Raw genomic sequence first — 24,351 nt, 5'->3', positions numbered from 1 at the left:
TACTGAACATACACAGAAATGTCTCGATAATAATGCCAGCTTTCTAAGTTTTGGACTTCTTATCATGATTGGACAATTATGATCACACCCTTTTTTTGTTAGCTTGATTTTATAGGGAAAGAAAAGTCTTTTGGTTCGCCTTAAGTGTCCTGTAAGCTCACTGCACCCTTTCTATCTAAATCCCCTGAGGAATTTTGAGGATTGGAAGGGAAAGGAGTCCCTTCCCTTCCCATACACCCATGGCTATAAAGAAAATGTGGAAGCATCGTCAGGGAGTGAGTGTTCTGCCTCCTCTGAGCTGTCATGGCAGGAGGCAACCCTGTTCACCTGAAATACAGGTTGCTCCCCTCTGGGGTTGCTTCCTTCCTTCAGGCTCCACAGCCTCCAGCGTCTTGTTAACAGTTAGTAATTTTCCCCCACATTTTGGGCTCTAACCTCCAGCTCCCTGCTCTTCTCTATCCATTGGACCTGTGAATGGTCAGCTCCTTAAAAGATCAGATTTTGGGGAAAGGACAGGCAAGCCACAACAGGAAACCAGCCTCCCTTTGCACCTGCTTCCTCGCTCAGGGCAGCGACGTCCACGACTCACCTGGCTCAGACACCTGCTGCTCTACAAAACCATTTTGTGTAGTCAGTTTTAGACCAAAAACAACAAACCAAACAAACAAACAAAACTACAACAACTACGAAAAGACAAAACAAAACAAACCCCAAATCTCCGTCTTCGCTTGGTAAAATCTCGAGGAGCATTTTTACTTCAGTTTTTGTTCTACAAGGCCCTGCGGGGAACAATGTTAATGGAGAGGAATAGCCACATCCTGGGATGGTACGTGGGGACTACCTTCACTGTGCTTTTACAGTTCTTTAAATGGTCATGACTAACTTTTTATTTTTAAAACTCTGGCACACTAGAGTGAACCCAGGGTCTTCTGCATGCTAGGTGAACAACTTGCCCACTGAACAATCATTCCAAGACAACATCACTTCCCTCTTCAAGAACATTTCTTTCTTTCTTCAAAGGGCATTCTTTTTTTCTCAATGAAATCACTACGATAAAGAATAGTGGTGAATACCTGTTTCTCAATTGACTACGGGTTCTGCTGAGCACATGAGTCACTTATATTTGAAATACTAGGCTCACAGCCTTGTGGTCATTCTAGAAAGGAGTCCATGTGCTCATGTTTAGTGGAACTTCAGTGCACCTGCTCAAAGAGCTCATGTCTTGGGTATAAAACACTGTGCCCAGTATCTTTGCAAATGAATCCGTTTAATCAAATATTAAGTTTTATTCAAATCCCCAGATTATCAGTTAGCCAATTGTCTTTCTTCAGGATGTTTCTTGTCCCTCATCTTCTTTGCATCTCAAGAAAAAATAGCCTTGTGTCTGCCTTCCGCATTTGCATCCACCCAGCTCAAGCACAAAGTTGTCAGATGAGCCATTAGGAGATGCTTGGCCGGAGGTCCTCAGCCTCTTCTCTGGGATTGGCATTTGCAAAGAAGGTCATGTGATTATTTTTGGGGGCTGAGAAAGAAAAAACTGTGTCATGGCATAGATTGATATTGAATTATAAAACACCGGTTGAAAATGATGATTGTTTTTGGTTGTTCTTTTTGGTTTGTTGAGACAAGGTCTCACTATGTAGCCTAGGCTGACCTAGACTACAATTCTCCTACCTCAGCAACCCTCACTCTGGGATTACAGGTGTGCAGTGTGACCTTTGACATTTTGACAAGTCTTAGAGAGCCAAGGAATCTAACCCATAGATGAAATCCTGAATGGCTGTAAGCACCTAACCATCTAAAGAAAAAAAGAGGAAAAGAAAGTCATTAAAACAAATAAAACTGTACACAGCTCTTTGATGATGTCAGACTCCTAAGAGTGATGTCCGGCTCTATTCTGTCACTAAATGAGAGCTTAGGTCTTTTCCATCCATTTGATTTTCTTGAGAAAGTCTCAGAGAAGGGAAAAAAATCTGTTTTGAAGTGCTTAGAAAATGGGATAACCCTCTTCCCTATGTGGAACTGCAGCTTGAAACACAGAGTTCAACTAGGAAACATTTTTTTTTCTTCCTGAAGCCTTCAGGGCCTATTCTTGCATGGGCCTTTTTGCTGCCCGGGCTGTTCTCCTGCGGCTGCTCTTTAGGTAAGGTTATATTGTGCTTGGTAAACAAACCACATTGAGGCTCTCAGGTTGTTTGAACTCTTGGGTTCAGCTGTATCCCTCTCCATCCCTGATATCCTTTCTATCTCTGAGCAGATGTCTTTCATTAATTTATGGATTTATCATCTTTTCTTTTTTCCCCCTCTCTCTCCTCTCTCTCTCTCTCTTTTTTACACCTGGCAGCCGTCTCAAGTTTCTGCAGTTATTGTCTATTTTGCATTACACATAGAATTGAATGTCATCTGTCTTCACAAAGCTGAGCCGCGTGAGCTGCCGGGACAGCGCTTGTTTGCAGCCCCCTCCCCTCCCCCACCCCTTCACCTCCTTAATATTTATTTGTGCTCATTTTCTTTCCTGGCCTTGAATGGAGCTTAGCCCGTGTTCAGTACAGCTGTATGTTTACTGAATCTATTCCATCGTGAGTCATTGTGCGTGTGTAAGTATCCAGGAAACAGCTAGTGCCTTCTTGGAAGAGCAGTTGCTTTCAGCACAAGCACTTAAAAGGGAAATTAACCAATTGGTCAGTTCGGATTGATTTTGAGGAGGAAAAAAAGGGGGATTATCTAACTGCTGGCTTTTAAATGTTTCATTAGCTATTTTTAATAGTTTATTAGAAACATATATTTTATGAGAATTTTATCTTAATTACACAGGATCGAGAGTGACAGAGACAGGCTGTGTTCTCTTTGGACAGATCTTTCCAGGTATTACCAACCGGAAAGATCTTGAAGCAAAAAAAAAAAACTTGAGCAATCCAAATCATTAAATAAAAAGCCTCTAAATTCTGATAAAAAGAAAATGTTTTTTTTTTTAAATACAAAGAACTGAAATATCTTAACAAAATTTAGATGCACAGAAAGTCCCAGGGTATTTGGGCAGCCCCGTGCCTCTTTGAGACACAGGACAAAACAGTTTGTCTTTTGTATGGGACCAAATCTTCAAGATTTGGAACTTAGAATCATAGGCAGGGCTCTCTGAAAGGAAAGATTAGAACCCCTATGGAAGATATTCATCTAAGTTTGGGCTCCCTTAAAACTCTTATCATGAGGCTGGAGACAGCTTGCAGCCATGATTTCACTTACCCATTTGGACAGATGGCCCTGAAGTGTGCCGGCTCCTTTAGTTGTCTCCATCAGTCTAATGGAGGTTACTAGAGGGCCTTTCAGCTTTTCCTTGGCACAACAAGTATGTCAGTCATAAATTATCGTCTTTGTAATCATTAAGGACCTTAAACAAAAACACAAGTTCAGTTAAGCTGCTTTGGCTTGCATACAGAAAAATCAAAATTTATTTCTTCAGTGTTTATTCTCAGTTACACACACACACAAACACACACAAACACACATACACATGTTAACTTTGCCATTTAAAAACAAAGGGAGATCTTTAAAAAAAAAAAACCAGCATAGAATATAAAAGAGGGTGTTTGTCTTTGAAACACATTCACGGCAGAGTGTTTGGTCAGGAGTAGTCAAGAAGAGCTTATCGATATTAATTTGATTGGGTACATCTTTCTGGTCCCCACTATTCTTACGAATCTACAGTGCCATTCCTAATGGGAGGTACCAGGCACCGGTTCTCTTTTCCAAATATCTATGTTTCTCGTTTCTCGTTTCTCGTTTCTCGTTTCTCGTTTCTCTCTCTCTCTCTCTCTCTCTCTCTCTCTCTCTCTCTCTCTCTCGTTTTTCCACCCTTATTTTTTTCCCACTCTCCTCTAAGAGATAATAGTCCTTAGAGGAGCCTCCAGGAAGGACCCTTAATTGACCTTGTGGGGACCACATTGATTTTCTCCACGTGCATCTTCATCTCTGATAAATTATAAAGCCATTAATTTGCTGAGGAAATGGCAGGGCCAGGCTGCGGCACAGATGTGACCAGAGCCATCCCAGCTCGGAGCCTGCTGAGGAGTGCCAAGAATCTGAGAGAGATTCGGGCAGCCTGGATTGTTATGGTTAGCCTGCCGTTCTCCTGGGAACTGTTTTCGTTGCCACTGTTTACAGATCTAAAAGGTGATGATGTTTCTAGATAAATAGCTCTTCTTATTTGGGGTAAGTGGCTACTTATTGATCTACTAACCCACATGTATTGATTTGTTAGCCCCCAACTTTTTATGTCATTCTCAAAGGAGTTAACTATAAATCCAGGACGGGCAAATTGTATTTGGTGTTGGACCGTTGCTTTAACAAAAGCGACAACCCCACTCCTGCTCTCTCCTGCCAGGATACCCCTCCCAAGTTGGAGCTGTTATTTTTAAAGGAAACAGATCAAAGACAATCTAGACAAGACTGGAGAAACGGAGTCTTGAAGTTTCACTGTGTTAGCCCTAGAAGGTGAAACGCAAAGCTTTCGTAGTCATGTTTAAAATAACGTGTTGTGTAGCTAGCTTTACCCAGGCCAGCTTGATGATCTGATGCAAACTGCAGAGTGTTGAGAAAAGGGCAGAGAGAAGACAGCTGTAGAGAAGGAAGGGAGATCCTAGACTAATGCCCTGTAGTCGGCTTTAGGCTGACTGTCTCCTTAGCAACAAGTGTATGGATAGCATACTGGACTTTAAGTAGGAAGGAGGGCTTGGACATTCCCACCAGGCAGAAGCCAAGAATCTGTGGTTGAATTGTGCATCCTAACCCTTCCCTTTGGCAACCTGAGACAGGCAGCGGATATTCTGAGCACAAGGTGATGGGTTAGTGATGGATTCTGGAAGCCATATGGATGACTACCCAGCCTTCCCAGGGCTGCTTATGGGGACTGGACACATTGTCAGTGTGTGTGGAGATGGGGACGGGAGGGCCACACTCTTTTGTTTAACCTTGTTTGTGCCTTAACCGGTTGCATCCCACATGCAGGAAGGGCTATCACCCAATCACTTGAAAAAGGCAAAACTCATGTTCTTTTACACCCGCTACCCCAGCTCCAACATGCTGAAGACCTACTTCTCGGACGTGAAGGTAGGGAATAGTTTTCTCACCCATCTTTTGTTGTCTGTGGATGCAATGGGGATCTGGGCTCTCGGGAGTTAGTAGAGATGAGTGTGGGGCCCACTTCTGACCGCACCCAAGACGTGATTGGCTGTTCTCCTTGTCCGTTTTGTCTGAAGGTGTGAAGCAAAGTTACCACTCATCCATTAAAGCCCAGGGATGTTTCCTAAGTCACATGGGTTTTCAGTACAGTCCAGGAGGCGTTGCCTCTGTCTTTACAGGTTTTAATAGCTTCCTGTATGAATCTCCACTGGTTATGTCTGGACCTTCGGGGGGGGGGGAATAAAAGATTTCCACCCCCCTCTGCAACAGTAAACTGTTTCTGTTTTTGTTGGGTTTTCCATATTTGTGCCCCTGAAAGCTAACTTTTAGCATCTCCTTCCCCTCCTGTGGAAAGGAGCGTACACTGAAATTCTCTATGCACTAGCTGCTTAAAAACAAAAGTGATGATTGTCTCTTATTTACAACTTAATTTGTTGTTGATGTGGAGTACACTGAGCATAAGGGGATGAATAAAGGGACAGATTCAGGACACATTATTCAAATGAGGAGATGAAAGCTGTCGGCCTACAGCTGCAGCCCCCTCGGTCCACGGAATACTGGGACCTCCTGGTTCTCTCTGCGCAAGCTTGTGTGGGCAAGCGTGTGTGTGTGTGTGTGTGTGTGTGTGTGTGTGTGTGTGTGTGTGTGTTTATGTGTGTGAGTATGTGTGTTAAGTGTGTGTGTCTCTGTGTGTTTGTGTGTGTGTGAGTATGTGTGTTAAGTGTGTGTGTCTCTGTGTGTGTGTGTGTGTGTGTGTTTATGTGTGTGAGTATGTGTGTTAAGTGTGTGTGTCTCTGTGTGTGTTTGTGTGTGTGAGTATGTGTGTTTGTGTGTGTCTCTGTGTGTGTTTGTGTGTGTGTGAGTATGTGTGTTAAGTGTGTGTGTCTCTGTGTGTGTGTGTGTGTGAGTATGTGTGTGTGAGTATGTGTGTGTGTGTGTGTGTGTGTGTGTGTGAATGTCTGTCTTTTTATATGAGTGTATGAATGTATGTGTCTGTGTCTCTGTGTGTGTCTGTGTATGTGCATGTGTGTGTGAGTGTGTGTGTTTGTGTGTGTGAGTATGTGTTTTAAGTGTGTGTGTCTGTGTGTGTGAGTATGTGTGTGTGTCTGTGAATGTGAGTGTGTGTCTGTGTATATGAGTGTATGAGTGTATGTGTTTGTGTCTCTGTGTGTGTGAGTGTGTGCATGTGTGTGTGTCTGTGTGCGAGTGTGTCTCTGTGTGTGCATGTACGTGTGTAAGTGTGTCTGTGAGTGTGTGTCTCTGTGTCTCTGTGTGTGTATGTGTGTGTGAGTGTGTGTATGCAAGTGTGTCTGTGTGAGTGTGTCTGTGTGTGTGTTGTGTGGGTTTGAAGTAATTATTTGCATCAACTTGATGTGTTAAACATCTGTAACTTTTTTTAAAAACATAGACTGGGTTTTGATGATAATGACAATTACAGTATCATTATCCAAGGAATTTTATAAACTTTACATTAGCTGAAATTAGTTTAAGGGGTTGGTGGTCCCCTGCCTACCTCCCTGTATACAAATTTTGATTTGTTCAGCCAAGATCTCTCAAGCCACCAAGATATGCCTGCTCTTGCATCTGTCCCTCATTCAGAGTTTGCCTGCATCTCACACCCAAGTCAAGCCCATGGCTTCAGTTTGCTGGTTGGTTCCCACCACTGTTGTTTAATTTGGCTTTTTGGGGAAAGTTTTGTTTTCCTTCTTGTTGGCTTCTGAACTGTGTATCAACTTTTGTTTTTTCTTTCTTGGTGTGCTTCTTAAGTGAAGGTATGTTCTTTTCCTTATCCAGTACCAACCAGCTGCCAAAGTAGCCTAAGGTTGACAGAGGAACCATAGGTACTCAACAGACTGGTGCCAGAGGGAGCCAGGAAAAATACTTGCATTTGGAGGTGGCTCTTTACAATAGACCTGCTGGTTGGAACAAGTGATTCAGAGCTGTTCAGTTTTAGTTTCACTCACAGACAAACTCAACTGTTTAACAATGGGACAGGACATAGCCATGCTCAAAGTTCATGCTCAAGAACTGAACAATGGAGATAAACAGACAGACAGACAGACACACACACACACACACACACACACACAGAGAGAGAGAGAGAGAGGGAGAGAGAGAGAGAGAGAGAGAAACATACTGAGAGTGATACATGTATACACACACACAGAGGCATACAAACACCACAAAATAATTTTCATAATGTTATTAGTAAATGTAGCCACACTCATAGCTACCTTTCACTGTCACTTAGATATGCCAGAGCACCTTCTAGGACCTGGCCAACCTGTCTTTGGTTCTAAGGTGGGGATAAGGAGGGCTGTAATTTTGTGTACCATGTGCACACATGCGTGCCTCTTGTTACCTCCTGATTCATCCCTCTTACTGCACTGCTCTGTTGCATTTTTATAACATTATTACATTGCCTCATATATTTTTATATAGAACCTTTGCCCAGAGACAGACCAGAGAACTTTATAAATACAGGGGTCACTCACTCAGCAGCAAAATGAACCTCCACGGGGGTGGAAAATCCAAGCCATTTTGAGCCAATCATCACCATTCAAAATAAGACACAGACATTAAAAATGTTCCAGGCTCTATGCATTTGCTTGGTTGATGAGTGGCTAAGGTGGGCAATAGTAACGAGTGAATTTGTATTCCTTGAGCTGATGGAAGTGGTGGTGCTAAGATGACATGCTCGGGAGCATTTTAAGTGGGGTGCTTCGGAACTTTCAGAGGACGACAGCAGAGCAGGCTGAGACTCCCCTAAAGAGAGGGTGATTCGAAGTCTGAGTTTTGATTCTCCACCTGCACACAAGCATGCGCACCTTATTCTATAGCGCACATAGCCACATAAATCATATCCATTTTTTCCAAGGCTAAGAGAACTAAATGATGTGGTATATATGCGTGCACAAAGACCAATTTTATTGTACTTAAGGTCCAAGAAACCACTGCAGAATTGGGAGTGCCCTGGGAACGGAGAGAGGGACCCTAGAATTTCATCAGAAACGCCACTCAGTTATCTTAAAAAGTCATACAACACTTGGCTGTGGCACATTCATCTAAAAAATTCAGTCCTAACCCCAGTAAAATATACTTTTTTCAAGTTGTCGAGTCATTTCCACTTCAAATAGTAACTGGACACTAGTTTTGCAGTAAAAAAATAACCCGGAGAAACAGCGTATGCAGAGAATATGTACTTCCTGGAGTTAGGTGTTACCTAGATAGATGCCTGTCATAGCCATAGCCGGAGAGCAGGTGTTAGATGGACTTCATCCTTCAGGGAGCAACTGAAGGTGAGCGCAGCCTGCACGAGGCACATGACTGCATGCCTCCTTCCAGGCCTGGGCTCAGTGCTAACCATCCCCAAGTGGCTCCCGCTGCAGAAGGAGATAGATGCTCTCCCGTTATTCAGGAGGGGAAGAGTTAGAAAGCGTCACAGGCACTCAGATATGTTGGTGTGGGAATGACAGAAAACCAGAGACAAATCCTGGACCACCATGGTTTAACTGTTCCAGTGAGAATCAGAAGTTGTGTGCTCTCTCAGAGAACCCGGCTCCGTTCCCTCCGGAGGACACTTAGGCAAGCAGTTCCACCCATTGTGATTTCAGGTCCGTTGAGAAGAAGAGTGTAAATGCACAAGAGATGCCAGGATGGAAGGGCCGCTGTGCCTTCCTGTTCACTGCCGGATGATTTTAACGTACACACCAATAACTCCTAGACCACTAAGCACGACAGATTCCGTGTCATTTCAGCTTTGAAGAGCAGACGCTCACAGGCTTCCAAGCCTGCAATGTTAAATGATGTATCTCCTCTCCTCCACCCCCCGAGTCAACCGCTGCCTAGCCAGATTAAGGTGTCAGGTTGATTTGTTTTATACATCTTTTGACCATGCTCATTGAATATTTAGGAAGTTTCTCCAGCCCATATTGAGGCTGAGATGTCCCGTGGGAAGCATTAATCAAAGTCACAGAGACTCGTACACTCTGGAAACACAGCCTCTTTATTGAAGCGATTAGTTTGTGCAGTAACACATTAACACACCACAGAGCTTGCCTTTATAGAACAATTGATCCTTTGCTCACAAAGCGCGACACGGAGCGCTCGGCATTAACTCTTTTAAACTTGAATACTTTTCCTCCTTCCACGTGAAGATCTAGAGAACGGGCCGCTTGCATTTTGCTCTCAGCCGGGAATGAAAAAAAAAAAGCACATTTCATTTCCCTTCTGTGGCTGGCGGGGAAAGCCCCACTCTTAGGCCGTGGGTACTGCTCATTTTGCCTAGCTCGTGTTTGGAGTCTGTTGTTCCTGCCCATTCTCTCTCTCTCTCTGGTATTTCCAGCGTCCAACAATGTGCTTTAAATCTCCCTTTATGTCGCACTCGTACAGAATGGCAAGGGCACTTACTTTTTTGTCTCTCTCCATTAGGTCATTCATGACCATTCTAGAAAAAAAAATACCCTTCTATTTTTTCCCCCTACAGTACTCTTGTCCATATGAGACAATGTCTTGTAACAATACAGAGGCCTAATCTCCATGTCAAAGCAATTTTCATTCCCCAGTGCACAGCCTGCTATCATTTTGTAATGTTTTGTTTCTTGTTCTAAAAGAATTAAAAAGGAACAGTTAGCCGTCACGGGGGCCTGTAGGCCTTATCTCAGTGTCTGGAAATTTGGACAGTGTATTTTACTGCTGAGATAAATGGAAAGGAGTCCGACTTCAGCAAATCGTAATGGGTTTAAGTTCTATTGAAATCGGCCACCAGAAGATCAGATAACGGGGGTCCTTCAGTTGTCTTTCTAATCGGGTTCCCCGCGAGGCTGAATGGAGACAGAGCAGACGTACAGAGTGAAAATATAATTCTTGGACAGGTTAAGTACATGTTTGAACTCTTGCAAGCAGAAGCGGTTTGCTGATGACTTAATCATTTTCTGGTCAATTATCTGTAAGGGCCCTTGCAACTCCACGGCAATTAGGACGCAAGATGGCCTTTTGGGAGGAACACCAGCCTCCTGCGTCTGTTTCCTCGTGACTTCCATTCTCCACCATAAATTTTCATTCACTTATTATCTTTGCTAGTAGAGAAACAACTTTCCGCAGTAATTACAGCCCCATGCACACTTTAGCTGTCATGTGCTTGCAGCCTGGATAGTCTCAGGACCAGGATCTCCTAAGTATTCCTTGTTGATTTTTGATGTACGCCCTTTTTCTGGGGGGCCCAGGGAAAGGAATGGTCCCAATGACAAAAGGCAGGGGTGTCTGTCAGCCTGCCTGATAGGAAGCGATGGATTTATTGGTTTTGACTTGGCACATTAGGACACACCTGTCCTTGCCGTGAGGCAAGCAGTCAATAAGGACAGGACCATTTGCCAAGCGCCCAGGAAGACATCTTCATTTCAAAGGTCGTTGGGAAGCCTGGGTAAACAGACTTTCAAAGCCCAATCATGCTATCGCAACTTGGCATTTAAAAAAAAAAAAGTAATAAAGGTCCTATCTCTCTGCCATCTGTGAACTGTGTCTTAGCCACGTCTCCCAAGTGGCACAGCTGTCAAGGGAAGGGGCCATGGGCCTTCCAGTGCTGCGTGCAGAGAGCACAGGCACAGGTACCATAGTCTCCCCAGACCACACTGGAAGTAAATCCTGTAGGCGAACTCTAAAATGGATGGATTATGGAGAGATAGATGGGCACAGGATCACCCAGCACCCCCAACCCATGCAAAACCCCACCTTGCCATTCCACTGAAAGGCAGGTTTCCCTCATTGAATGGGACTACCATGCAGTGATAGAAATCTATATTTTAAAAAACAAACACAGAGCACATGAATCCCTAGACTTCACAGAAACACACTGTGTATATTTTCTAAGGAAAATCTGATTTAGAATGTGGGTTCTCTACCTGAAGCACAGAAGGCGGTGATAATGGTTTTTCTGTCATTGGAATGCTCTCTCATACTCCAGGAGACGTTCATTCCTTTGGCCGCCATCTTGGTGGCTCTTAATACCTACCTTTCCAGGTGAAGCAGGGAGTGGAACTTTGAGATAGCATTGGAAATGTAAATGAGGAAAATACCTAATAAAATAAAATTTTTTTAAAAAGTGCTTAAGAAAATTCAACTGACAGCAGCAGCGGCGAGCTCAGCATCGGCGTGCTCACGTTTTGTTTTGTTTTTTTCCCAACATTTAAATTTAACAGTTCAACAGATGCATTACCTCGCAGCTCATCAAGTGGTTCAGCAATTTCCGTGAGTTTTACTATATCCAGATGGAGAAGTATGCGCGTCAAGCCATCAATGATGGAGTCACCAGTACAGAAGAGCTCTCCATCACCAGGGATTGTGAGCTATACCGAGCCCTCAACATGCACTACAACAAAGCAAATGACTTTGAGGTAGGAGCCAGTCTTTGTTCTTTGGTCGTCTCCCCTTTCCTTCCTCCCTCCCTCCCTCCCTCCCTCCCTCCCTTCCTTCCTTCCTTCCTTCCTTCCTCTCTCTCTCTCTCTCTCTCTCTCTCTCTCTCTCTCTCTCTCTCTCTCTCTCTCTCTCTCTCCCTCTCTCTCTCTCTCTCTGTGGAAAGGACTCCGAATCTGTTTTGTGGTGGTTTCTTACTTAAGCCCATCTCAGGAGATTGTCAGGTAGATTAGCAACCGGGAGCTTCCCACCAGAATCGTCCTGACTCTTCCACGGCCATTTCCATTCCTATCCCCCATCTCACCTTCTACAGAAGGCCCAGATGGAACTAATCAGTCTGAAGTAAAAGGCAAATATGGGATGATTTCATTTATGTTCTGGGATGTGAACATATCTGCAGTGGTAACTACAAAGCTGCTTCTTAAGTCTAGAGATGGCTAGCAAAACAGCTCTGTGATTGGCATGAGAATTTACTAAGCATGTTTTAAAAGAGATCATTCACATCTTTTTGGCTCAAAAAAAAATTTAGTTGCATTTCCATTTGCTTGTTTAGTGTTTACACACAAATGTGAGGCCTTGAATGGGGGTGGGGGATGTCCTTGAGCCGTAGAGTGGACATCAAGTTTAGAGGACAACTTGTGGGAGTTGATTCCCTCCTTCTAATCCTATAGATCCCAGGGATCAAACTAGAGCCTTCAGGCATGGTGCTGAGGGCTTCGAGTCAATGAGCCATCTCTCACTAGCCTTTCTTTTGTTATTATTTGCATTCGCTTTTGAGGGGGAGGAGTAGCTTGTGTATACGGTATATGTACGGGTACATTCTAGATGCATGCAAAACAATACAGGCCATTCCCAGGAAGCCATGTCCATACAACAATGAGAGGTGTGTAGCTACGAGTCAGGCATTTCTTTATAGTCTGATGCGGAGTTTTTGCAAAGTTTTCATCCATGTGATAACTGCATGAGAACAGAAGAGCAAAGTTCCCAGTACTTACAAAGGCATCTGCTGAGTCCTACTGGCCTGCACAACAATAGCTGGAGGGGGTGGGGTATGGTGAGAGTTCTGTAGACTGAACTCCTGCGAAAGGGTAGACCTTATATCTGTGATTTGACAAAGTTGATCCATTCCTTGACTCTTCTTGGCTAGATGGTGTGCCACTTTGAGGGCAGAATTTGAGGGGCTTCATAATAGATACTATTCTTGTTTTCTTCTTATAGATAAGTACCTAGGGATGCCCAAAAATATCCTTACATCGAGGGAAAGAGGAACGCTTATGATCCAGCTTTGTCTGTAGATACCTGACCCCTTTGTATTCTCACCCCTTGTTTATTCCTTCTCAGCTTTGCTCCCTGAAGCTTTGGTCAATGCAGATCAGTTATGGGCGTATAAAGAATGAAGTGTGCACACTTTATAAGGAGGTAGTCAGAGTTCTTCCGTGAAAGTTTGAATGGTTATCTTGCAAGCTACCAGTTGTATCTTTATTGTCCAAGACCAGTGTGTTTCTTGCCACACATGTTGTAAATGATGTTTCGCTCTGCTGGATGCATTAAAAATAGGGTTTCTGGGAATTAAGATCCACCATCTTTTTTATTTATTTATTATGGGAGAGAGAGAGAGAGAGAGAGAGAGAGAGAGAGAGAGAGAGAGAGAGAGAGAGAGAGAGAGAAAGAAAGAGAGAGAGAGAGAGAGAGAGCAACTTGTGGGAGCCGTTTCTCTGTTTCATCATGTGAATCCCAGAGATTGAACTCAGGTCACCAAGCTTGGCAGCAAGTGCTCTTACCCACAGAGCCATCTTAGCCCCCTCAATCTTAAAGCCGATGTTTTCAAAGTCTTTGTTGTTCACAGCACTGATTGATTGTGTGGACAGCCTTGGAATTGTCTTCCAAAGCTGGAATCAAAACAGCGGCTAGGCCTTAAGAACCTGGCTTCTCGTTCCTTCTATTCCAAGCCTCTGCACCCTAGCTACTACTGCGCACTAGGGAGTTAATCATGTTATAATTGTAACAAACACTCACTGGGAAGGTACCTCAGCCTTCATAAGAAGACCTCCCAGTGTTCAGGAGGCAATTTCTGATCACATGTCAGAGGGAGCAGGTCCTTCAAATGCACATTGGAATCTCTGGGGCACTTACACTTACTTGCTGGAATTTAATCCCCTATACCCAGCACTAGGAGCAAAAGGACACAAAGGGGACACTGGCATCAAGAGGTACCCAGCAAGCTGCTCCATTTAGCATCATCCAAAGCCTCCTTCATATGATTACCATCTGATAGCTCTTTCTCTGTGAATCATATCCACTTCCAGCCAGGCCACCTCTCCTTTATCTGCACAGTCTATTTTAAGAGTACTCTACTGCAAGGAGAATGGGGCCTAGGCAGGAATCCTGTCACTTCTCATGTGACTTTGAGCAAGTTATTCAGCTATTCTGAGGTTAATTCCCCCTTGACTTATAAACAAAACCAAAAACTAAAATCAAACCAAACAAACAAACAAGAAACAAAACATAAGCTCTTTCCAGAAATGTGAGAAGCAAGACTCAGTAACACGTACTCTGCCCTGACTCCTATCCACAGAAACTCATGAATGTGTGTGTAAGTATGCACACACATACACACTCACACACTCATATACACATATACTCACACATATTCACACACATACACAGTCACACATATGTACACACACTCACACACTCATAAACACATATACTCACACACAGGCACTAACATACACTCACACACATACACAGTCACATATACATATACATACTCACACACTCATGTACACATACTCATACACACAGGCACTCACACACATACACAGTCACACACAGGTACTCACACTTGCACTCACATATACACACACCTGCACATACACTCATGCACACACACATGCACAAACAGGCATTCAAACAAGCACACACTCATACACTTACACACACACACACATACGTACTTACACACGTGCACACATAAACTCACACACCACTAAATAGTTTTTAACACAGCTTCTCAGTTTGGCACATTGACTTACAAACCGTCAGATAAGGGATTCCTCCTTTCTGTGTCTTTGAGCATGGAGGTCAGTGCTTAAGTGAGATGCTTAAAAAGCCACCGCACTTATCTTTGTAGCTTTGCCAGTGTGGGCCGTGGCTGCGAGCCAAAAGTAGCCCCGGCACCTCTTGCCGAATGCCTGGGCTGATAGAGCACACAGCTTCACACTTGCATGGAAATTTCTCTTCATAACATCAACTAAATAGCCCAGCGTTTTCAGTACAAGCTAGTGGAGAGGATGGAAAAATAGTCTTGGCTCATTCCAAAATTTTAAACAGAGATGAGCGTAGCAGAGAGATGGATGCAAATCTACATGATGCTCAAAGATCCAATCGGTCCAGAGGAGTAGGCTATCCCTCTGTTAGCTGCTCAAACCATGCAGCATCTCAGGGATTGCATTTTAAATTTTCTTCTAAGTCTGGGAAGATGGAGATGGCTCAGTTGGTGAAATGCTTGCCAGGTGGACATAAGGGCCTGAGTTCCAGTCTGCAGCACCCATGTAGAAGATGGGAGGAAGGGGACACAGACAGATCTTGGGAACCCAGTGGCCGTGAATCCCAGGTTCAATGAGAGATCTTGTCTTAAAAATAAGATGGGAAGTGATGGAGCAAGACATCAGATACCAATCTCTCACGACTACATGCATACATGCACGTGTCCCACACTAATACTTCTAGCCAGTTGTATATACCGATGATAAAATAGCCAATACCTGTTGACTGTTTACTGATGTTCCCTTGGGAGATGCATTGCGGTAACTTCCTTACTGGGAGCAATAGCAGCGACAAGGTACAGACAGATCAATGAGAACCAAGCTTGACTGGTTTTTAAATTATTCCAAGTGGGTGGGACCCACACGACAGACAGGCAGATGGGAGCAGGGGACGCTCTGACTTCCCCCATCTGTACTAGGACATTTTCTTCCTTCCTTTCTCTTTCCTACCCTCTAACCTGTTCCTAACGGCACGCACAGCTGTGGTACCTCTCCCATTGCCTGGAACCCCTCCCCCAGTCCCTGACCCTGATGGTTGAGCAGACCAGAGAGGCTGCTGGTGCCTGCCCTGCAGATGAAGGAGGTTGTCACTGGGTGGGAGGGAGTGGCTTGCAGAGTTCTGCTCTTCTGGCCCTGCACTTCCTGGCCTTTCTGAGTCAGGACCTTCTTAGTGACAGGAAGGCTTACCCTGCCTTTTGTATCATCTTTCACAATTGCCCGGGTGTTTGGCTTAGCATCCAGACTTAGAGTGTTGAGAGTTTGAGATGGCCCAGGGGACGTGGAAGAAGACACCAAAGGTGGGGAAAAGAATCACTTTTAGCTTGTACTACAGGGAGGGGAGTCGGCTCCACCGCCTGGAGTGGGACCTACCGTTTCTGGACATGTTCACCAAGGTGTGCAGAGGAAGGTGTGCAATTCCAGCAGCACCTCTCTCCCTATTGAGGTGGCAACAGGAAACCTATCTTTTCAGGTGTGACGCTGTGTGTTTTCATGCTTCCTTCTCGCCTCGATGTGAAGAACTTCCAAAAGAATTTTTTTTCCGGGCAGGGAAAGGCGGTTTACCATTGCTTTCTAGCCTTTAAATCACACCCATACTTCTGACTTTAGGGGCCAGTGTAGTCAGGTCTTACAGCTTTTTCATTTCCATCTCAACTGTGGGAGAAGGAAGCTAACGCTTCCTGTCAGTTTCCAAAGCTAGTTTGCCACTAGCTAACCCATGTAACTAGCTTCACTAGCTAACCCGTGTAACTAGCTTCACTAGCTAACCCGTGTAACTAGCTTCACTAGCTAACCCCTGTAACTTGGAGGCTAATCTCACTATTTCTGAAGCCCAGAGAGCCGTGGTGTGGCTCCGCTACCTCGGTTGGCCACCTCTTGAATGTAACTCAGAGGGCAGGATGAGGTAGAGGCTGGGGACTTGGGTGAGATGAGTATATGTTAAGAAGAGAATGTGATAACTGTCTCAGTGGGCACCATGAGGTGGTTCCATTGTGGAAAGCCAGCCCCCACCCCCACCCCCCTGGCACCTTGTTGCTTAGTCAGCCAACCTATAGGCAGAGTCCAAGTTCCCAATAAGACTGACTAATCTCTCTTGCCCCTTGCTAAGGGCTCAGGTTGGAGGCTGGAAGGCTTAAAAATAAATAGAACCAGGAACTTGATTCACTCATTCGTGGGCTGGTAAATGGCACTTCCTACGGTAGCAACAGGCATAGCATGTCACTGGGTCTACCCATCACAGAGCCTGTGGGTGTGACATTTCTCTGATGTCACGTGACAGGCAAGAGAGGTACTTCTATGGAATTCTTCCTGTACTTTCTCAGTTTTCTACTTGGGCATTGAAAATGAAGGTGTGTCTCCCTCAAAGGCACCCCTTACCCCCGCCCCCCCCCCCACACACACGTGTCAGCCCGTACTGAAGTTATTGGTCAACCTGTTCCTCTTCCAACCAGCTCTTGCAGATTAAGTTTGGAAGCCTCTCTATAAAGAAGCAGGAAGACAGGTGGATTTTGGAAGCACCCCCCTCTGCTCCAAATAGATCCGCAATGAGGGATAGCTTGGCTAACTGGCACATGACTGAAAACCCTTTACTGCCGTTACTATCTTTTGGCCTCAAAGCCACCAAACCATTTAAACAAGCTCCATACAGCACACTCTTAGTGGGTGGCAAGGAGGAGGAGAAAGACTTTCCACCCCTTCCCGTGCCAGTCTCACTGGTGACAAGCCAAATGGATCTTTTAAGAGACTGAACAAATGATGCCTAAATACACGTACACACATGGCTGACTGGGATGCTCGTCTCACAGAGTGATCAGTCGAAATTGAAGGGGAGAGGAGAGGGCAGACAGGGTGGGCAGCGGGCTGAAAGTGGGCTGAAGGGCACACCCTCACCCAGGGCAAGGCCCAGCTCCTCGGCTGGTTCTGAGATTCAAAGTGTTTATCAGTATAATGAAGCAAGGGACCCACTGATTTATGATCTGTTTGGCAATATTGCATTTTCTAGCTCCCCGTGTCTCTTTTTTGTCACTGTGCTGCATTCAAGCACAGTGAGAACAACTTTAAAACCCCCTTACTCAACAGCTTTATTAGTGATAGCATCCCGTGACCTTTCTCAACATTCTTAAAGAAAAAGATAGCGCGCACTGCCGCTCCACTCTGCTCATTGTCCTTTGTTGGGGTGAACAAAGCATTTTCTACAGTGGCTATAGCACGTAATTATACAGCTTTCAATAGCAGTGTCTTGGCACATATCAAAGTTCAGAGGAGCCCTTAGAAAAAAAAAAAAAGATGTTTTGTGGCAGCCCAGGGAGGGTCTCATCTTTCCTTCAGAAAATAGTTCAAGGCTCTTCTGTCTAGCTTCCCTACTTAGAGCTTTTTCCCCTCCTGCTTCATAAAGTTTAAAGGGGGTTCAGTGGAGTTCTGTGATCTATTTCCTTTGAAAGATTGTGCCTCGGCGCACAGAGGCCCTTTGACTTCAAGAGTTCGTGGATCCGTGTCTTTAGGTATCATGTGTCTGACCTTATCAGTTACTCCATTTAATGTAGGAGAAAAACTCTCAACTCTTTGTGTTTGTCTGTTTTGCCTCTGTGAAATGATTTGGTGAAAAGACCATCCTTTTTAGCACCACCGAGAGCCATTTCTGACTGTAACCTACCCTGTGGCTTTCTCTCTCTTTAAAAAAAAATTGTCCTTGTGTTTTGTGTATGGATGAGTTCACAGTGAGAATAGAATTATACAAGGGCGGACACACACACAAAAAATTCTTTTGCTTTTCTCCCGCTCACCCCTCCCCATGATCTGTTAGCTCCCTATCGGCTGCACCCCAATAGGCAAAGCATTTAGCAGGCACAGAGGTTGGCAGTTGGGGTGCTGGGTCAGTGGTGGGCTTTCTCTTGCTCTGGCCTTCCCCTAAGGCCTTCATAATTAATTGTCCTTGGAAGATGACGAAGTCTGAGGACAGTGTGGCAGGATGGCTATTGTCTGATGTGCGGCTCTTCTGGCCTCGCCTCTTTCTTCATCCCACAAAGGGTTATCAATAGGAGTGAGAGCGCAAGTTCCCTTCCGAGAGCTGCTGGTGGTGGCTGGAGCTTTTGGTGTGATGTGACTATTGTGTCCAGTCCGTCCTGTATTGAATGTCTGGAGAAGTTCTAACGACACATTGAAAGCCAGCTTGAGTATGTGGCCTGGATTAAACAGATGCCCACAACAAACCCAGGGCTTGCTGCGACTTGCTCCTCCCCTTTCACCTGGATGACAACTTAAAACCCAATTTCCTCATTGTCCCCTACCAGGTGGTATTTAGCTTTAACAACTTTCTTCCTTGTCAGTCACAGGCAGAATATCTTCTCTCACCTGCTCATTTCTCTTCAGTCCATCCATATGAATTGGCAATAATATTTTCCCAAACAGCCTTACTGAGTTTCAAGAGTTTAACTCTTGAAAGTAGATTATTCTAGTTTTAACGCTCCTGCTGTCTCATCCTCCAAGATTGCCTTAAGCCAATCTCCCGGGCTGTTTGGTAACATGACATAAAACAAATACAATCTGTTCGCCGGCCCCCTCCCACTCCTGGCTGAAATACAAAGTTACGATGGAAGGTGGAGGGAGCTATCTCGAAGAAAGAAGGACTCTCTCCGGTTGATCATTAGCTGTCTTTTCTATTAACTAGGGTGAAGCCAAGAAAAACAAATTTAACCGTTCTTCGGAAGAGTTGAACTAGCAAATTAGCAAGTTTTAAAATAACTGAGCTGCAGAGTGTGGCAGCTTCAAGGCTGACGGGAGCCATATTGAAAAGAAATCTGTGTCCCTGACAGTGATTCTGTTAGGGTGGACAGGCCTGCAGGACGGCCATAGTCGACTCTGTCCCTGTGGCTCTTTGCAAACACTTTCAGAACAGACCTTTTAGTATTTAAGGGGAACCTGAATGTGGGCGTTGACACAAGAGATACAGTCAAACCAAAAAGGGGTCATAAAAAATTAAAGTTCTTCTTATGAATATTTCATGAGAAGCCATGAAAAGGGGCACTGGTTAGCAGAGTCCTTTGTGCTTGGAGTTCTTCTTCCGGGCTCGGAGCTATTGTTCTTCCAACCTCTCAAACAGACTTTCACTTTCAAACCGACAAAAGTCACTTAAAAGCCAGACAGCTGTACTAACACAACCACCTTACTGGGAGCGAGGAGCCACCAGGGCAGGTGACAGGACCTGCTGGGAGATCTTGTTCAAAACAGGGCCTGCCTGCCTTCCATTCATGCTTGGCCATTGCTTTTCCTCTCAGTTTGAGGTTAGTCCTTTGTTGTTGATGATAATTTGTGTTCTGGCCCCTCGCAAGTTCTCCAAAAATATTTCTTGCGCGATTTTGTTTCCCTTATGCCCTAGGTTGAGACTAGAGTCACACACGATAGAAGATGCAGACACTAGAGATTCAGTCTCCTACTCTCTGGTGCCCCATCTCCCTCTGCCTGTGTATATTCAGCCTCTGCTATTTACACCACATCTTCCTGACGTGGTGCAGAGTCCCCTTGCCTGGTTAGTGGTAGCTGGGATTGATTGGGTGAGAACCTAGGCAAAGATGGACATCCACCCACCTGGGAACTTGAGACAGGGACATGAAGCCCTGTGTCTCAGCCCTCTGGGTCACAGCCATCATGGCCATGGAAAGCCCTCCCTGTGTGTGTCTTCCAGGCCTCCCTCCCCTGTCACCTTGTGTACAGTCTGGTCTGTGACACTGATGGTGATTATGTCATTATTTTGCTCTGGGGGCCCTGGCACATCTGCAGAGCCCCAGCGCATCTTTGTTGCGTTGGCACCCGTCCCATGCCGCAAATGCTTCATTAGTCCTGCTGCCGGCCTCCTTGCCAGACGCGAGCGCCCAGATCCAGGCTTCTTTCTGCTCCATTCTTTTGTGTAGCTGACGAACGAGTGCTCATCTTCCCTAGTCTTCCCTATTTCCCCCGACTTCTGAACTCCAGATGGCCCAGTTTTCTTGCCCGGGCCCACTCCAAAGTCTACAGGAGAAGGAAGCAAAGTGACTCTGCACCCCTGGCTCCCCACAGCCAGAACTAAGGTTTTTCAAACCTGTAATTTGAAAAAATGGGAAGGGATGCCTCTGGTCTGTGGTGGTGGGCAAGGTTAGGATTTGGGTTGGTTAGATATGTCTTATTCCTGGGAAGCCTTTCCCCTCTTAGTCCTTCACAGCCTTTCCCTTGCTTCCCGAACCCCAACCTGCATACTGTTGAGTGCTACCGGTTCTCTGAAAACTGGCTATGTTGTTAAAGTCTCTAAATGGACTTGGACTCTTCACCACCAGCCCCTTACCAGGATCCTTGGCCTGGTCCTTCAGCAACCAGCCCCGGACCCGCAATGATCCGCTGTTATTTAAAGTGATTAACCCTTGGCTAGTTTGGAAAGAAGCTGAACTCCTCCTTCCTCCCTCTCAAAAGTTAGCCCGCTCTGCTTAGCAGAGTCACAGAGTCTATAAAGGTGTGCTGGCTCCTCCTCCAGGAACCACAGTCCATTTCAGAGCTTAATATCTTGGGCTGTGATGACTACATAATTGGTATGTTTAATTTCCCCTTAAATTTGAATTAATTGATCTGTGTTCTTGTGTGACAAGCAGCTTCCCCATCGAGATTTAACCATTTTTTAGCCCCTGAACAGTAGTACAGTGTGTTATCAGTGTCTATGTGGGCAATAGCAGAACAGAGGGATTTCCACTTGAAAGTGTAGTTAAAGGAGCCGGCTTATACGTTTGTGCTGCTCATGGTGGAACTGTTACTCTGAATCCTAATTTAGAGTCTTAGAACAAAGACCTTCATAAAGACTAAGGAAAAGGTCATCTAAAGAATGAGTTGTTGTGTTGCACTGCTTTCCTGAGACATCCCAATACATTCTAAAATTGGGCACAAGAATATGCACGACCCCTGTTGTGAATATTCATGAAAAATTCAGATGACAAGGTGCAGAGGGAGGAGAGTGGGGGGGATCCCTGAACCACCCAGCCCTGTGTCAGCAGTGGGCAGAAAGCAGCTTGTATCCATCATTGACTGACTGCTTCTCAAATATAAACCTCCCAGGATTGGGTCATTTTGGTTTCACCCGAGGGCTTGTTAAAACCTTTTAAAAACTTAACCTCATTCTCGGCCTATACCACTCCTCCTCAAAATAATAATTCTCTAAATTTATTACCTGCTGTGAAAATAGTCTGCTATTTTGATGTCTTTGAAAATGACCCCCTTGAAGCTGTAGAGGGACCGATTGCTGGGATTTGAGGACAGGGTCATAGCCACTTTCTCTGTTTCCTATCTGATTTCACAGACTTTAGCATTGTTTCCTCTTAGTCTTCACCTCTGCAGATTAAGGAGCAGCATTTGTTTTTTAAAGTCCTAATCACATGCAGTCAGTGGGCTACCCCAATCATTTTAGCTGCCCTTCGGAAAATGTTTCTGCCTGGCAGTGTTCTTCCCAGAGATGAATTTGGGGACAGGGCAGAATTCCGGGTGTGTGTGGCCATGGTACACTTGGAGGACTATACCTTGCACATACACAAAGACACTCTGTTGGCTATTTTACAAACATATCCCCAGAAGTTGCAGTCATACCTCAGGACATGTTTTTATTTATCTTCTGCCGTTGGGAACCAAACCCAGCCTGGCACTTAAGAGGCAGTGTACTCTATCCCTGAGCCCATCCCCAGCCCCGCCCCTCAGGAGCTTATATGACCCTGTGGATCACTGATTAGGTTTTACTAAAGGACTATGAGATTCTTAGCAAGTTCTGCTAAGTGGGGTTTTGTGCAGAGGACATATCCAACTGTAGGAAGAATGGGTAGGTCCACACCACTGTCCTCAGAGTGTTCGTAGGTGAAACACTGTAGCATTTGACTTTTTGGGAAATAACCTTAGTCTGGGACATGGATCCATAACAGTAACAAGGGTGGTGAGAAAGTATGGCCTTCTCTGTGTTTGTTTACAAAAAGTCATTATTGTATACACAGGTATCACCTTGAAGTCTTAGGAAAGTGCTTTGGGGGCATGTCCACCACCATGGCCCTGGGCCAGCGTTAGAGTAGAACTTCAGTACATCCATGCTGGAGCCAGTCTGCTCTGTTGCTGGCTGGCTGAGAAGCACTGGCAAGCGTCTCACCCTCTCTGTGCTCACGTTTCTGACCTGTGAATGGAGATACAAGGGTAGACACTCAGAGTTGTCACCCACACAGGGTTGTTAGCACAAGGTGAGCCCTGTTAGAGGCCACTTCTTTCATTGGTCTGTGGAGTCAAGTGCTCCAGGGAGGAGCAGAAGTGGAGGCAGTGAGCAGTGGGGAGGACTGAGCTCAGTGATCTGCTCCAGACCTGGGGAAGCAGAGGTAAGCCGAGCCCCTCCCCTCCAGGCTAGTTGAATGGGGCTTCCAGTTCAGCTAACCCCCCCACGCCCCCCCCCCCCCCCCCGTCTCAAAAACAAAAAGTGCCAGTGGGATTTGGAGGGGATGAGAAGGGAATAAATAAAATTCATTATGTAAATGCATGATGCTGCCAAACCATTCTCCAAAATGGTGGAGAGGAACTGAAGAAGACAACACCCAACCATTAACCCCTGGCCTCTACACACACACACACACACACACACTCACACTCACACAGAGAGAGAGAGAGAGAGAGAGAGACAGACAGACAGACAGACAGACAGACAGACAGACATGGGACCTCATCATTGCTACACCATCAGGAGTCCAACTATTGCATCACTTCCTTCTGTCCCTAAACAGCCAACAAACAATTCCCATCAAAATTGGGTTGATTGATCAATGCAAAACTAGTTTCCAAAAGAGGAAGTGTTTCTTTCTGTCTTCTCCTAGTCATGTGGCTATGAGGGTACTGCCATCAGGACTTGCCTGGGGACTATGCTGGCTTCTGTTCCGATGCAGAGGGCTGCAGGAAGCGGGTCTGGCCTGCAGGGTCAGGCTCTGCCATACCTGCCCCTCCCTGGTCTCTGCTTTGCTCGCCTGGAAAGGGACATGAGTAGACTCAGCTTCGTTCTGACACTGTAAGGCCATGACTCCAGAGTAGAGGACATCCTGCACTCTCTCACAAAAGGCCCCCAGAGCTTTCATGATGCTGCCTCCACTCCTTCAAGGAAGATTTAGCACTATTGGAGATGTTCGGCCTCTATCACAAGGCATGATGGGCACTTTCTTCCAAGAGCATCGCTGTCTTTTCCTTGAAAGACGATTAGTCATCAAGACCACCAGTGGGATTAGTTCCATATGTGAGGGTCTGCTGTGGGCAGGCAACAAGTCCTCATGGATTTGTATGGTTCGCATTTCTTAGGGTTTGTGTACCCAATTTCTGCTTCCCTAAGCATTTCCCTACCATTTTCTCTTCAAATCTATTGCTGCAGGAAACAGTACAAGGTGATATATGCATTGAGAAAAGGTGGAAGCTAAGAAATGACCAGATGCTCAAGTGAAGGGGGATAAAGGGCTTTGGTTTCAGGGCCACCACATTCCATTAATAACAGGGACCATCTTATAAATGTGCCTTGTGGCAAGGCACCCAGCATGGTCCCCTTAGGTGTTGCTAGTAGGTCTCTCAGCTATCAAATGTGCCCTGGTCTATCTGAGAAATTCTTCCCTGCTTCTCTAAAGTCTTTTGTGTTTCTTGAGAGGTTTCTGTGTCATCAGAATCTCATATGTGGCTTTTGAAGCTCAGGTGGCCCCTCTGA

The 24,351-nt window shown here is 45.3% G+C and overlaps 1 protein-coding gene across 6 annotated transcripts in view; it reads left to right on the top strand.

The window, feature by feature from the left end:
• The window catches only part of Prox1 (prospero homeobox 1), a 52,793-nt gene that overhangs the window by 12,306 nt on the left and 16,136 nt on the right, over positions 1–24,351 (top strand). For all 6 annotated transcript variants that reach the window (NM_008937.3, XM_006497127.4, XM_006497124.4 and 3 more), the window contains exons 3-4: positions 4,999–5,106; positions 11,376–11,570. In NM_008937.3, the coding sequence (NP_032963.1) occupies positions 4,999–5,106; positions 11,376–11,570 (303 nt within the window). The remainder of the gene's footprint in view (positions 1–4,998; positions 5,107–11,375; positions 11,571–24,351) is intronic.

This window comes from Mus musculus, chromosome 1 (assembly GCF_000001635.26).
Source record: "Mus musculus strain C57BL/6J chromosome 1, GRCm38.p6 C57BL/6J".
NCBI classification, from domain to species: Eukaryota; Metazoa; Chordata; class Mammalia; order Rodentia; family Muridae; genus Mus; species Mus musculus.
This window is presented reverse-complemented; position numbering and strand designations above follow the sequence as displayed.